The sequence below is a fragment of the Drosophila simulans genome, chromosome X, assembly GCF_016746395.2.
Source record: "Drosophila simulans strain w501 chromosome X, Prin_Dsim_3.1, whole genome shotgun sequence".
NCBI classification, from domain to species: Eukaryota; Metazoa; Arthropoda; class Insecta; order Diptera; family Drosophilidae; genus Drosophila; species Drosophila simulans.
Window position 1 is genome coordinate 20,532,725 of NC_052525.2, and position 12,542 is coordinate 20,545,266.

General features: G+C 45.5%; 2 protein-coding genes and 1 long non-coding RNA gene across 6 annotated transcripts; 1 reads left to right on the forward strand and 2 right to left on the reverse strand.

Moving 5' to 3' along the window:
- Positions 1–87: 87 nt before the first annotated feature.
- Positions 88–5,492, reverse strand: LOC6726575. Its single transcript, XM_016172287.3, has 6 exons — positions 4,895–5,492; positions 4,110–4,394; positions 2,465–4,029; positions 1,717–2,375; positions 1,387–1,653; positions 88–1,324 (listed from the first exon to the last, which is right to left on the reverse strand). Exons 1-6 carry the CDS (start codon positions 5,214–5,216, stop codon positions 262–264), a joined length of 4,161 nt encoding a protein of 1,386 aa, XP_016040240.1. The 5' UTR covers positions 5,217–5,492; the 3' UTR covers positions 88–261.
- A 469-nt stretch (positions 5,493–5,961) lies between these two features.
- On the forward strand, positions 5,962–9,095 carry LOC6726572 (NEDD8 ultimate buster 1). 3 transcript variants are annotated; one of them, XM_039297875.2, is made up of 5 exons: positions 5,962–6,225; positions 6,285–6,439; positions 7,012–7,467; positions 7,612–8,412; positions 8,538–9,095. In XM_039297875.2, exons 2-5 carry the CDS (start codon positions 6,320–6,322, stop codon positions 9,015–9,017), a joined length of 1,857 nt encoding a protein of 618 aa, XP_039153809.1. In that variant the 5' UTR covers positions 5,962–6,225; positions 6,285–6,319; the 3' UTR covers positions 9,018–9,095. The 3 variants fall into 3 exon arrangements, with proteins under 3 accessions (XP_039153809.1, XP_039153810.1, XP_016040241.1); XM_039297876.2 differs by having other exon boundaries at positions 6,291–6,439; XM_016174236.3 differs by having other exon boundaries at positions 6,307–6,439.
- Positions 9,096–10,457: 1,362 nt separating this feature from the next.
- On the reverse strand, positions 10,458–12,464 carry LOC27207354. Of its 2 annotated transcripts, none has more exons than XR_005544679.2 (3): positions 12,039–12,464; positions 11,379–11,901; positions 10,458–11,317 (listed from the first exon to the last, which is right to left on the reverse strand). It is a non-coding gene; the product is annotated as an uncharacterized LOC27207354 (long non-coding RNA). The 2 variants fall into 2 exon arrangements; XR_001600387.3 differs by having other exon boundaries at positions 10,459–11,317; positions 11,379–11,825; positions 12,039–12,212.
- Positions 12,465–12,542: the final 78 nt, after the last annotated feature.

Genomic DNA, 12,542 nt, shown 5'->3' on the forward strand with positions numbered 1-12,542 from the left:
CTCTTGCACGTCTTAGGATGGATTAAATCTATTGACACCTATTTTGATGACTCAGTTTAATATCGATGAATGTCGGATATTGTTAAAAAAAAGTACATTAATTCTAATGTTACACTTTAATGTTTATTAAGAGATATACAACCACAAACACAAATCTATTCCGATTTACGGAGATACGGCGGACTCTATAAAGGGAGTTTTGGAACCTAATTAGATAATTTATCAGTTTAAACATATTAATTAGTTCTTTCCTTGATTGTTTCACAGGTTTATGCGTTTCCAGAACGCCTGGCTGTACGAAACCTCCGTGCTAGATTCCGCATTCCGCCGCTGGGCTCCATCCGCCACGGCGCTCATGACCAAATCCTCGAAAGCTTCGCCCGACGATCTTCGGGGCAAAGTGCTTTGCGAAGAACTGGAAGTGGAGACATCCAAATGATGAACGGCTGGTTCATTTTCGTTGATTGTGTGAAGAGTGGGCGCCGTGTGGGGGCGTTTCGGGAGCTCCAAATGTGCACACAACCCCGGTTCCGATGCTGCGGTGGGTGCACTCACAGGTCTTCCTGTTTTTGCGGGCACTGCAGGTTTCACTGCCTCTGCGCCGCCAAAGAGCATCTGCATCCTGGCCATGGATTGCTGGAACTTTGTGCTGGGCGATCTGCCGGCCCCCAAGGAGGGCAGCTCCATGCTGGAACTGCTGCTGCTGCTATCCAGAAGTGGGTTTGGTGTTCTCAGGCCGAGGGCATCTTTGGCCCGTTTTAGGAGCACGTTCATCTCACCATTGCAGCTGCTCCGCGTTACTGCGGGCTTAACATTGGTCAGAAGGCGATCCTGTTTCGGAGATGCTTCAGGAATCTGCAATGGCAGATCTGCTAGCCAATTCTTAACGGTTTGCTTCTCCTTCTGCTCCTCCTTTCTGACTGGCATTATCCTGCCCAACACCTTGTTCCTGGCTTCGGTGATGGCATTCGTAAAGGGATAGCTGTCGTCTTCGTGGCCCTCGTCCAGTTCCGATAGCCACAGCGGCGACGACCCCTTGGAGTCCAAGATGGGACCGGGTAAAAGTCGCTGGTTGCGCAGCTCCTCCAGTTGAGCCACACTAGCTGCGTCCTCCTTGCGGACGCGTCGATGCCAATCCCGGAAACCGTCCATAGTGCGATGCATCTGCTCTCGTTCCCGCTGGCAGCTGGTGCGGATTCTCCGGGCCCTTGTGGCATCCTCTGATGACTTGTGGGCGGATGTCTTCGGCTTGGTCTTCTCCAGGTAGCTGAGGAAACTTTGTTCCAATAGGTCGCTCTCCTGTTCCAACTGCAGCATTCGGCTTCTAATGAAAGTTACACAATTTAAGGAATACTATCCGTAGGTATACGCAATTCACAAACTTACTTGGCACTTAGTAGAGCCTCCTCAAAGCTCGGCCCTTCTGAAAGTTGTCTATTTAACGGTTTGAGAGGCGTCGCTTTTGGAGGCAGTGGATTTATCGTGTTGGTGGCCACCGAGTGCATTGGCGGTTTCGGAGGAATAGAAGGTTGAGGAGGTCCTGCTGGAGGTACCGTTTCATCGGACGGCGCCAGTGATGCACGTGGTGAATGGTCCCGAGGAGCAGGATCATGTAAAGGAACAGGAAACTGTTGTCTTGGAGTAGCAGGAGCTCTGGAAACAACCCACATATATGACTAAACACGGGGTAAAAGATTTGCAAATTTAAAAACTCACTGCGTTCTATTTTCCGTTGAATGCAGATTCCCAGATACGGGGCCTCCTTGGAATGTGAAAGCATTGGTTTCGCCGTCTACGGGATGACCACCGCCAGTTTCTGCAGGAGCGCTACTCCGAAAAACTGGTTGTCTCGACGTTTTCGTAGGATCACTGTAGACCCTTGCAACTGGGACCAGAGGAACAGGGTGTTCAGAAGCCCCAAGCAAGTGGGCAGGAAGGCGAGTCACAGGCACAAAGGTGCCTGCAACTGGAACTCCACCTGGCGGAGCCAATGCCAACAATTGATAGGGGTATCCCAGGTCAGGATACGTGTGCTGTTCCACATGGGGCTTAACAACATCCTTGCCAGTGATTTCACCGAGAAGCGCTTCATCAGCGGCAGGCTGAGCCAGAGGCGGAGTGCAAATCTCACTGGAGATGAGCGTGGTAGACATCGCCGTGTTCCAGTTGCCAGAAGCGGAGCCAACACCAGTTTCATCCGCCCACATGGGCATGATGCGAGCCGCCTGCTCCGCCGCAAGCTCCGTCTGCTGGATCTTCTCCGCCAGCTGCTGATGGTGTGTCTCGTAGTGCTCCAGGAGCCGGAAGATCTGCTTCACGAGGTCGCGCGCCTCCGCCGACGATTGCGAGTCCCGCTCCACACGCTTGCACAGGGTCTGGAATTCGAATACATATTTAGTACTACGCTTGCAGAATAAATATAATGGCTGCAGCTTATTGTTGTTTTAATCCTCGAGAGACTTACCCGCCAGGAGTTCTGCCGTCTGTTTAGACGAAGCATCTCGGCCTGGTGTCGCAACTTCACCTGGAGAAGTTCGTCTAGCCGCTCCTTTTGCAGCTCCAGTGCCTTGTTCAGGGAGAGCTCCACCCGTTCGAGGAACACTTGGCCACTGAAGCTGTGCAGCATCTCGTGGATCCACTGTTCGTAGGACTTTTGTAAGATTGGCGGCTCGCAACTAGCCTGATTCCCAGCGTCCTTTAGGTGAACTTGCTCCGTTTGAGTTATGACATTTTCCGTGTGAGCTGACTTCATCGATGTTTGGGTGGCTCTACTTGCAGTGGGTATCGTGCTCTCCGTTTGCACGGAGTTTTCCCGCTTCTCGGGCAGTGATATTTCCTTTTGCCACTTCTTCTGCTCCAACTGCTCCAGTTTTCGGCCCTCCTGCAGGCCCATGAAGTGGCCGTGGGCAAAGCCCTCGCGGTAGCCCAATTTGAAGCCCTTGTGCATGCCCACAGAGTGCTCCTGCTCCATGGAGAGATTGAGAACGTTGCTAAGTAGTTGGACACAGCCACACACATCCCCCATCAGGGTCTCCATTCGCTCCATGGAGACGTACATCCGGCCCTGCGGCTGACGGCTCTTTTTCTGAACCTTTTCGAGGGACTGGCGGATCACGGCCAGGCTGGCCAGTTGTTCACTGTGGAGACGGGGCAGCTGAGGAATGGCAACATTCAGGGCTGGCACTAGAATGGGTCCCAGGTTGGAGTGAACCACATCTTTCTGGTTCCTGCTACTGGTTACCTCCTGCTCCTCTTCCTTGTCCCCGGTGGCAATTTTGATGACCGGTTCGCCCGGTTTAAATGCTTGGCCAGCTTTCAAGAGTCGCTCCCTTTCGCGCAGCTCTTTTATTAGGAGATCCTCGAATTTTTCCGAGGATATCACCTCAACGGGCGGAGCACACGACTTGGCCAAATCGCGGAGGTTCTTTATCAACTGATTAAGCTGCTGCTCCACGGAGTGCAGAGATTGCGAGACGCGACCGCCCACAAAGACACTTCGGCCATCTGCGCCCAGAATCAGCTCGTGCTCCTCCGCCTGGTACAGACCAGTGGTGTCCACCTCGGGACGAGCTTCTACGCAGGCAGACGGCTCCGTTTGACAGCCAGTGTCTTGCAGAGAGACAGGGACCGGATGTTCCACCTCCTGCTCGGGCACGGCCCTCCTGATCTCCACCAGCGTTCGCATTAGAGCCATCAGCAAGCACTGCGTTTGTCCAGCCAGATCCTCCTCGTAGTGCGCCTCCGTCAGCTTTCCAAATTCCGGATCCGCCAACGCCTCTTTTTCTCCCAAGATGGCGGCCACGACCCTCTGCAGTTCCTCCGTCTGGAATCGGAATTCCGGCCGACTCCGGAAGTCCGGCAGCTTGCTGCGATGCGGGGTCTCGCTGCAGAAGACCGACAGTGTGAAGTGGCAGTTCTGGGAGTGCAGAAACTCCGCCACCAGAGTGTGCAGCACCATCGACAGTGGGGAGAGGAGCAGAGCATGGGAGTGAGCCATCTGCGCACCAGCAGCCTTGCTTAAAAGCTGGCCTGGAAAGGGTCCATTTATGGTTAGATGGATTCGTAAGTTAAACTAAAATATCTTTCATTAGTTTGATTAGCAAACCCACCGAGTGCCGTGCTATTGAAGCAGTGAATGAGCTCCACTCGCAGGTGAGAGTGCATCTCCCGGGCAATCCCCTCCTGGTCCAGCCACTGCCGGAACTTCACCTCGAACTCGTGCTCCGACATCGCGGCCAGTTCCTCGAGCTGTTGCCTCAGCCGCTCCGCCCTGGCATCGGAGTCATCCTGCTCCTCAATCTGATCCTGAGGAATAGGTACGTGCTTTCTGATAGGCCTTCCTGTGCGGGATCCGTGTGCTCCAACCTCCGGCGGCAATGATGATCCCCGCGTGACTGAAAAACAAATGCTATTATCAGTGAAAATGAATCGATTCGCTATTAAGTTCGAAAAGGTTTATTGTACTGAATATTTTAATTTTTAAGATTATCTTTGAAACAAATTTGTGTATATAGTTTGTTCTGTTATGGATACCGAGTAAACTATATGGATAAATTAGTTGCAAGTTTTTATTTGGCTTTATTGTCTATGTGTCCTTCTAAATGCAACATAATAGCAAATTTTGGTATTTTCTAGTCTAAAGTAATAATATTAAAAATTATTATAATAATAGTTTTAATAATCTTAATAATAATATAAAAAATAATAATAATAATAATAATAAACAATAATAATACTACTAATAATAATAATAGTAATAATAATAATAATAGTAATAATAATAAAAATAAAAATTTAAATAATAATTATAATAATAATAAAAATAATAATAATTTAAATAATAATTATAATAATAATAAAAATATTAATATTATTATAATAGTAATAGTCCCACCTCTAGTTATATTTGATGGTCCGCCCGGTCCTGGTCTGCCCATTCCGCCTGCTTGGAGTCGCTCCCTGGACTGCGGTATTCTCCGCCTGGCGGAATCGCCTTCGGTGCTAAGCCTACGATTATGCTGGCGCACCCGCTGTGCCGCCGCTGACGCCGCCGCCGCCGCTGTGGCCCGCTCCTGCTTAAGCTGCTCCTCCCGCTCCCGCTTTGCGGCCTCGTGCTTCCGCTCCCGCTCGCAGGGCATGCCGATGCCGCCCACATCCCGCTGCTTCGCCCGGAACGATACCGTGGTCGTGCTCGCCGGCACCTGGCGGACCTTCATGCCGTCCTGGAGGAACTGGAGGTTCGGATGGGATCGAGAATCGCAGGATAGCACCTCTGACCGCCGCTTGCATGCGCCGCGTTTGAGTAACTGAACTTTCCAGGTAAAACGAGCACGAGCGCGAGACACTCACCACCAACGGCGAAATGTGACAGGTGGGACGGAGCCTGCCCTGCCACCTGGAAACTGAATGAAGTGGGGGAGGAGGTCAGCTCGATCGACGGGGGTTGGTCCTCCAAAGGCGTCAGCTGTATTGCCCCTATGTGAGGCGTGCTCTAAAAACTAAGTGCATTATATGACAACTGAGTTCTAAGAAATGGTATTCTAAGCAAAAGCTTATTTCTCATAAGTAATTGCTCACTGATACTTACAACGGCGGTAGTATTTACTGTCGAGACAATATTAAAACAGCAATATTTCTTGTGGAACCGAGTGTATTTTTCACAATAATAATAATTCGAATTTTAATTCAAAACAGCGCCGCTAAAAAGTTGGCAGTTGACTATCGATAGATAATTGTCGGCAAAACAGCTGATTGCTAAGTACATCAGCCGCACTGACGGTGAAACTGAAGTATGAGTTTCTTGCGTTAAAAGGTATACAAATAATAAAATCATCGAGAACAGCTGCTGTTTGGGAATGCATTTTTATAAAAAACAAAAATTGAAGACTTTGACTATTAACGGGCAGAAAGTCCATGTCAGTCAGCTTTTGCGAGTGTTTAGCTGTGGCTGACAGATGGCCGTCTGCTGCGAGATCCGATAGATATCGAGTGGCAGTTGTCAAACGGCAATAAAGACGTATTTGCGGATATTTCACCAGGCAGAGCTCATCGCATTTGTACGCAGCACAGTTCACATCAAATAAGTTAATTTCCGTAATTAGTGCTTATTTGGCACTCGCCCAAAATCATATTCTACTCAACTGCTCCCCACCCCACGATTATCTTTGTTGTCGCGCGCGGAAACACATGTGCCAGGAAGAAGAAGAACCACATCACTTGTAAATTGTAAATATTAAGAGCATGCCCGCTTCCTTTGTGTCGTGTGTGTAACTTACCCACGCCATTTTCATCCACACATTTTGCAAGGTCATTGTTGGACATGTCGCACCACGACAACCTATTCATCCAGATACGCGCTCTCCTCCAGTCCGATGGCGTGAAGCTATGGGAGGAGCCCTACTACTCCGAAGATCTCGGTAGCATCGAGGGAGCACTGGAAGTACGTACTATATGTCCACCACCCCACACCTAGATGCCCTATTCCTTCTACATGTAACATGCTTTTCAACGAATCTAGTAAGAAGTTAGTTTCGGCCAGCCGAAACTTATATACCCCTTCAGCTAACATCATATTATTGTAGAACGTTTGCAATTTTTATATAATTTAACACTTATTTCAGTTTGATTTTTAAGTGCGCTTAAGAAGTATCATACGATATTATTGTCCGATTAAAAAATACTTAAGAAACAAGAGGACATTCCCAAACGAAGCTATTAAAATCCTATTATACTATAATAATTCTGGATACGAAGATATTAGTTAGTTTCCTTATATAGGTTTTCGATCCGTTTCGTTTTGACTTTTATACCGCCTAGAATACCGTGTGAAAATGTAATTGCTTTCTTGAATTATTATTAATTTTTCAATAAATAGAGGTTTGAGGGATTTTAAAACTAAATTAAGAGCAATAGTAGTCAAATGAATGGCACATTACCAGCATTCATACTCATTCATTATTATAATATATAATATTTGATTCTATAATAAGACGTGTATCCATTTCATTCAAGAACCTGGCGCTCAAGTACTCCGGCACGTTGAGCATCCATATAGATCGCTGCAAGTTCATTTTGACCGAGCTGCAGGAAAATGCGCTACGTACGCTGGCCGCCCGACGTGAGTTCAGCTCCACAGGAATTGCCACGCTCAAGATTCGCCGCATTGACCAGCACAGCGGTGCCACAATGGTGGAGGTGAAGTGCAGCTTGGACATCATGGGCTCCGAACTTCTGGCAAACATAGCCAAGAAACTGGAAGTGCCGAATGCTGCGCACGTCAAGTGCATCGCTTCCGGCAAAGTGGTGTCCGCCAATGCCACTTTGGCCGACCAGAAGCTGAATAACAATCAGCAGTTGATTGTCATTGTGGGCGATGGGGATAATACTGGCGAAGCCCTATACGAAAGGATCAATCGCATCAGGGCCGATGTGCAGGCGGTGGTGTCCTCGAAGAATAACCTAATAGAGGTGAGTAAATCGGGATCAATCGAGTGATGGGCCCTTGACCAAGGGAAGTTGCTTGTGGAGGTATTTTGGTTACGTCTAAACCGACGAGGAACTAATACTTTTTTTAAATCACGACAATTGCTTGTATTTTCTTGTAATGCCTAGATGGAGGATCAGAATGGCAGTCAAGTGTATTTGCCGCCTTCCGAGCATAAAGCCCTGCTTATGGGTATGGGATTCTGTGAGAAGGCCCGTGCGGCAATGAATCGCGAGCATTTTGAGGAGGCTCTGCTCCTTCTTTTGGAGGCCGACGAGCATTTTGCTACCTGTAACTCAAAATTTCTAGAGTCCGTGGATAACTATGCTATGCTGAACCTCGACATAGTGTGGTGCTATTTTTGCCTGAAGAACGTTACCCAGCTCCCGGATGCTGAGCGTCGCTTGGCCCAATGCAGTCGCAATTTTGGCATCAGCTATGGCGACAATTTCGAGAGGCTGTACTCCTTGAAGGGCAAAAACTGTCCCGAGAGAGCTTTGATTATGCGGCTTAGGTTGCTCCAGGGCGTGATCTTCTTCCACCAGAATCTTCGCAATCAGGCATTTGAGTGCTTCGAAGCGGCCAAAGCTCTGCTAAGCGAACTAAAGATCAACAGCGACCAACTGGCTCTCCTGGTCGATATGGGTTTTGATCCTTCCGAGGCTCGTATGGCCCTGCGCTCCTGCAAGGGCGGCACCGCCGTCGAGCAGGCTGTGCAGTTTATTCACGAGCGTCGCCAGCAGCTCAAGAATGCACGCAAGAAATACAAAGGGTCCGAGCGTGCTATGGAGCGCCGCTTGAAGCGCTCCAATTCCAAAGATTGCACCTGGGTGAATCCCCGCAGTGTCTGCAGCCTTAATGACATGGGATTCGAAAGCGGACTGGCCACTCTCGCCTTGCAGCGCGCTAATAATGATATCCTAAAAGCGGTAAGTGTGGCCAAGAATATATTCAATAGTTAAGTTGAAATGAACTGAATTGATCAGTCTGTTTTAACTATAAGCTAATGGATAACATGTGTTTGTAAAAAATTATAGAAATATTTTCTTCTTAGGTGGAACTGCTGCAGACAGAATCGGACGAACTTGATGGAGCTTTGCCCCGGCTTCCGGTCACCATAGACAAGACCAAACTGGCTCAGCTTCTCCAACTGGGATTCCACGAGAACGACTCGCGCGTGGCCCTAGAGAATGCATCAAATAACATCGAAGAGGCCATCGACAGTCTGATGTGCGCCATAGATAGCGAGGAGGAGCTGACTACGATTTTAAAGCACGTTGAACGTATGGCCAAAACTGGTGGGCAAAACCGTGACGGCCCCTCTACTTCGACCGCCTCCGGGCAGACCGAAGCTGCTCTGCCAGCGCCCCTTATCGAAGCTGTTATCAATCATGCTCGCGACGAGATTGAAACTTACAAGGCTTACGAGCGCTTTAACTCCGACCTCAACATGAGCGACATGGAATACCTGGACTTGCCCCTGATCAAGGAGGAGAAGATCCTGACTGAGTATTTCAATATGCTGCAGCAGTAGCTTGCATTCAACTTGCCTTTTTTTTATATCTATACAAAAAATATAGAAAACCCAAACCGGTTGTCAAGATAACTGTAATCATGACTTGTCTATATTGCAAATCGTAGTCTTATAATGGCACTTAAGTGGCATTCAGCTCCCCATACCCCCCTCCCTCGCGGCTGCTGTTTGTCCAACTAGGCAAATAGTAAAATGTAGAGATTTATAAGTACATGCCTGTCCCCTGTCCCTTCTATTGACAACTGCAAAATGTGATTGCGCCGAGCCAGCGGGAGAATCCACCTTTTGGAGCCACCTGAAACTTGTTAGCGCCTCTGGTCATTGCTTATTTGTATTTTTATCATTATTTTTGTCGCTTGACTCTCGACCCCGGCTCGAACGGCGGCGCTTGATTGGCTTCAGTCGTGACCTTGTCGAGGCCAAAGGGCGCCGCCCACTAAGCTCATCCCGTCGACGAATCGAGCGGAACTTCCACGATTTGCTGTAAAAGCGATCTGCTTAGCGAAGAATTTATTTATTTATACAAGTCGCACCAAGTCTATAGACTAAATATTATAAGTCAATTAATTGGTTTTCTATATGTACATTGTACATATGTGTAAAATAGTAATTTTCTATTTATACACGGTACTCGCAGAGCGAATAGTATGTAAAATATTGTCTTGTATATCCTGCGGCAAATGTGTTTTAAACGTGGTTTACATTTTTGTTGGGCGAATTGAAAAATTAGGCGACTGAATTTTTCTCCGTAAAGGTATCTGCTGTCATGAAAAGAAGTGTGGAAAAATGGAAAATGAATTTGGTAGTTATCATACTCGATAAATTTATACTTGTGCTTATTTCATAGAGCTAAGCTAAGACACGTGATATATACATACATATACGATTAAAAAAAAACGAAATTTTATACTTGAATAAATTATATAAAAGCAAGAATCCAAATCGAAATAGAATGGTTAAATAGCCTATAGACAGTTCACGATTCCCGATTGGAAATCAGTCATTATTCACCGATTGGAAAGAGCCAGCACCACTTGGAATCCCCATTTCCCCCAGCAACCCTTCTCCAACTGAAGGCGGTCGCATGCGTGCCTCAAGTGGGAGTGGACGTCGGGTGTTACGGTAGCACGTGGAAGCCAGTAGCTGACTCAAGCCACTTCGCATCCACGTATACTTATTCCGGAGCAGTCTATAATAATGGCTTGGGCTTAATGGAAATCGGCAGTGAATGAACCCCATCACTGAACCCGGAATGATTTCAAGGAGACTGTAAATTGCACCTATTTTAATTTGCGAACGGTTTTTAAAAACGAGGCCGAAATATAATTAATAAGATGCTAAAACTCAAGTATACTCTTGAGCGAATGTCCTATTTGTTGCCTTTGGCTTGTGACATTTACAAAGAAACGATTTTATTTCTTATGAAACAATTAATCAATTTTTATTATATATAATTCCACCTTCTAAATTGATGCGATTTTGGCCTATGAAATGATTAAGCAATGAGTGAACTCAACCACTGAACCCGAAATGATTTAAGCTTATAAAAAATTTTAACTCCAAAACAATGCCCATTTGCAGTATTTAAATGTTTCATAAAATCGTTTCTAATCTTGTAATTGTATCTAGAGAATTACACTATGGATTAGTGACGTGTGCTCTTTTGTCTCGAGCTTGTTTTTAAATTATAATTACTTTAGCTTAACTTTTTGCCACTTTTGTTTCCAGTTTCCATATTGTCATCGCTAGTTGGCCGTTTTTGTGCCTCGCATCGCCTTATTCCGATAAACAATTTCATAATTCGTATATATAGTTTTAATTTCAGCATTTTTAACGTTTAGTCTTTTTGCGATTTTTGCCATAATGACTTTGGGCATTACGCGCAACTAACTGATACGCAGCCAAGCGAATCTTTTGGACATTTGAACATTTGAGCGTGGTCTGGGCCCGTGGACATGGACATGGAGAACCGACTCAGAATGAGAATGGTTCTGGTTGGCATAATTCCGGGGGAGGAGCGGGGACACGGGCTTCTGGACGGCGACATGGACGTGGCCCAAGCGAATTTGAATTCGAAAGCACTTGGCAGTTGTATGCACTCTCTTCCTGGAATTTCCTCTTGTCACCCGGTGTCCAGTTTCCAATGGAGGAATCGCTGCGATTTGCATTCTGTGATTAGACCGGTTCAGACGCACTGACTCTTTCGGATTTGCTTCATTGTGTGTCGCAAATTGATTGAATTTCCTCTTTTGAGAAATTCTAAGTGCAATTCACTCACAATATTTCTATTTGAACTACTCCTGTATTTTGTACAAGCTAGGTTAACACCTCTGATTATCAAATTTAATTACATTAACATACCAAACACTTAAACATAATACACATTAATTTATTAAAATTACTTTATGGTGAATTGCAAAACGAACATTTATTCGATTTCACTTCAAAATCAATTTATATTTATTTGACAAGTCGGAAACAGACTATCCATATGCATATTTAAAATAGATTTGAAGGTTAGGTTTATATGCCAAGCATTCATCCTAATATATATATTGACCTTAAGAGAATCTGTAACTTCATCCGGGAATCGTTAGATTTGTCAACTCATTCTCGTGCTTATATCATTCTTGGGTTCCGATCCATTAGCGCAGTCCAGGTACAAAGTGCGAGCGTTATAGCCCTCTTTACACGGCCGACTGGCTCTCAAAAGTGGCACTAATTCGTGGATTCAGTGTTTCGGGAAGGGTTTCCTACATAGTTTTGGCATTTCATTGGATATAAGTACAGTTGTGCGATGGGCCAGAGCTGCAATTAGTACATCCCGAAAAGACGGGCTAATTAATACCAGCTTTGCTTTCTGCTGCGTGTCACGCACACTCAACTGGGAAACAAAAGAACAGTTAGAAGCATGGGCGTATTCAATGTTTCTTTGAGGGGGTCACATAAACAATAGTAATGCACTTATAAGTTTTTTTTTTTTTATTTAATGAAATTATTTTATTTTATTTACTAGCGTACCATTATCCTTCTTGCACAACTTGATTTAATCGGTATAATTGAACTATTCTTATTATCTATGTTGTTATTTACAAAGATCACATGATTAAGAGTATTAAAGAAATGGAATGTTTGGAAAATTTGAATTAAGTAGGATTTATGTCAAGTCTCCACCAGTAAAATGCTTAAAAGTTATGTCACTTTTATAACTAACGTCAGGAAAGTGTGTACTTCAAATTCCATTGTTGTTCAAACATTACGCGAACTCTTAGGGCCTATAAATCGAAGGATGTTGGGTGTAAATAGGTCAAAAGATATGTATGTGGAACACAAAGTTAATCAACAACTTGCTACGAATGCAAACATCCCATTTAAGGAGTATTCCCCATTTGGACTTATTTCAATCTTAAGAAGTATTATTTGAATTCAAACATCACGTTCAGCAAATACTTTTTGTTTTATTTTCTATTTATTAAGTGAAGAATCCGTACATCATAATGTTGTATCTTAAAATCACAGGGTGGA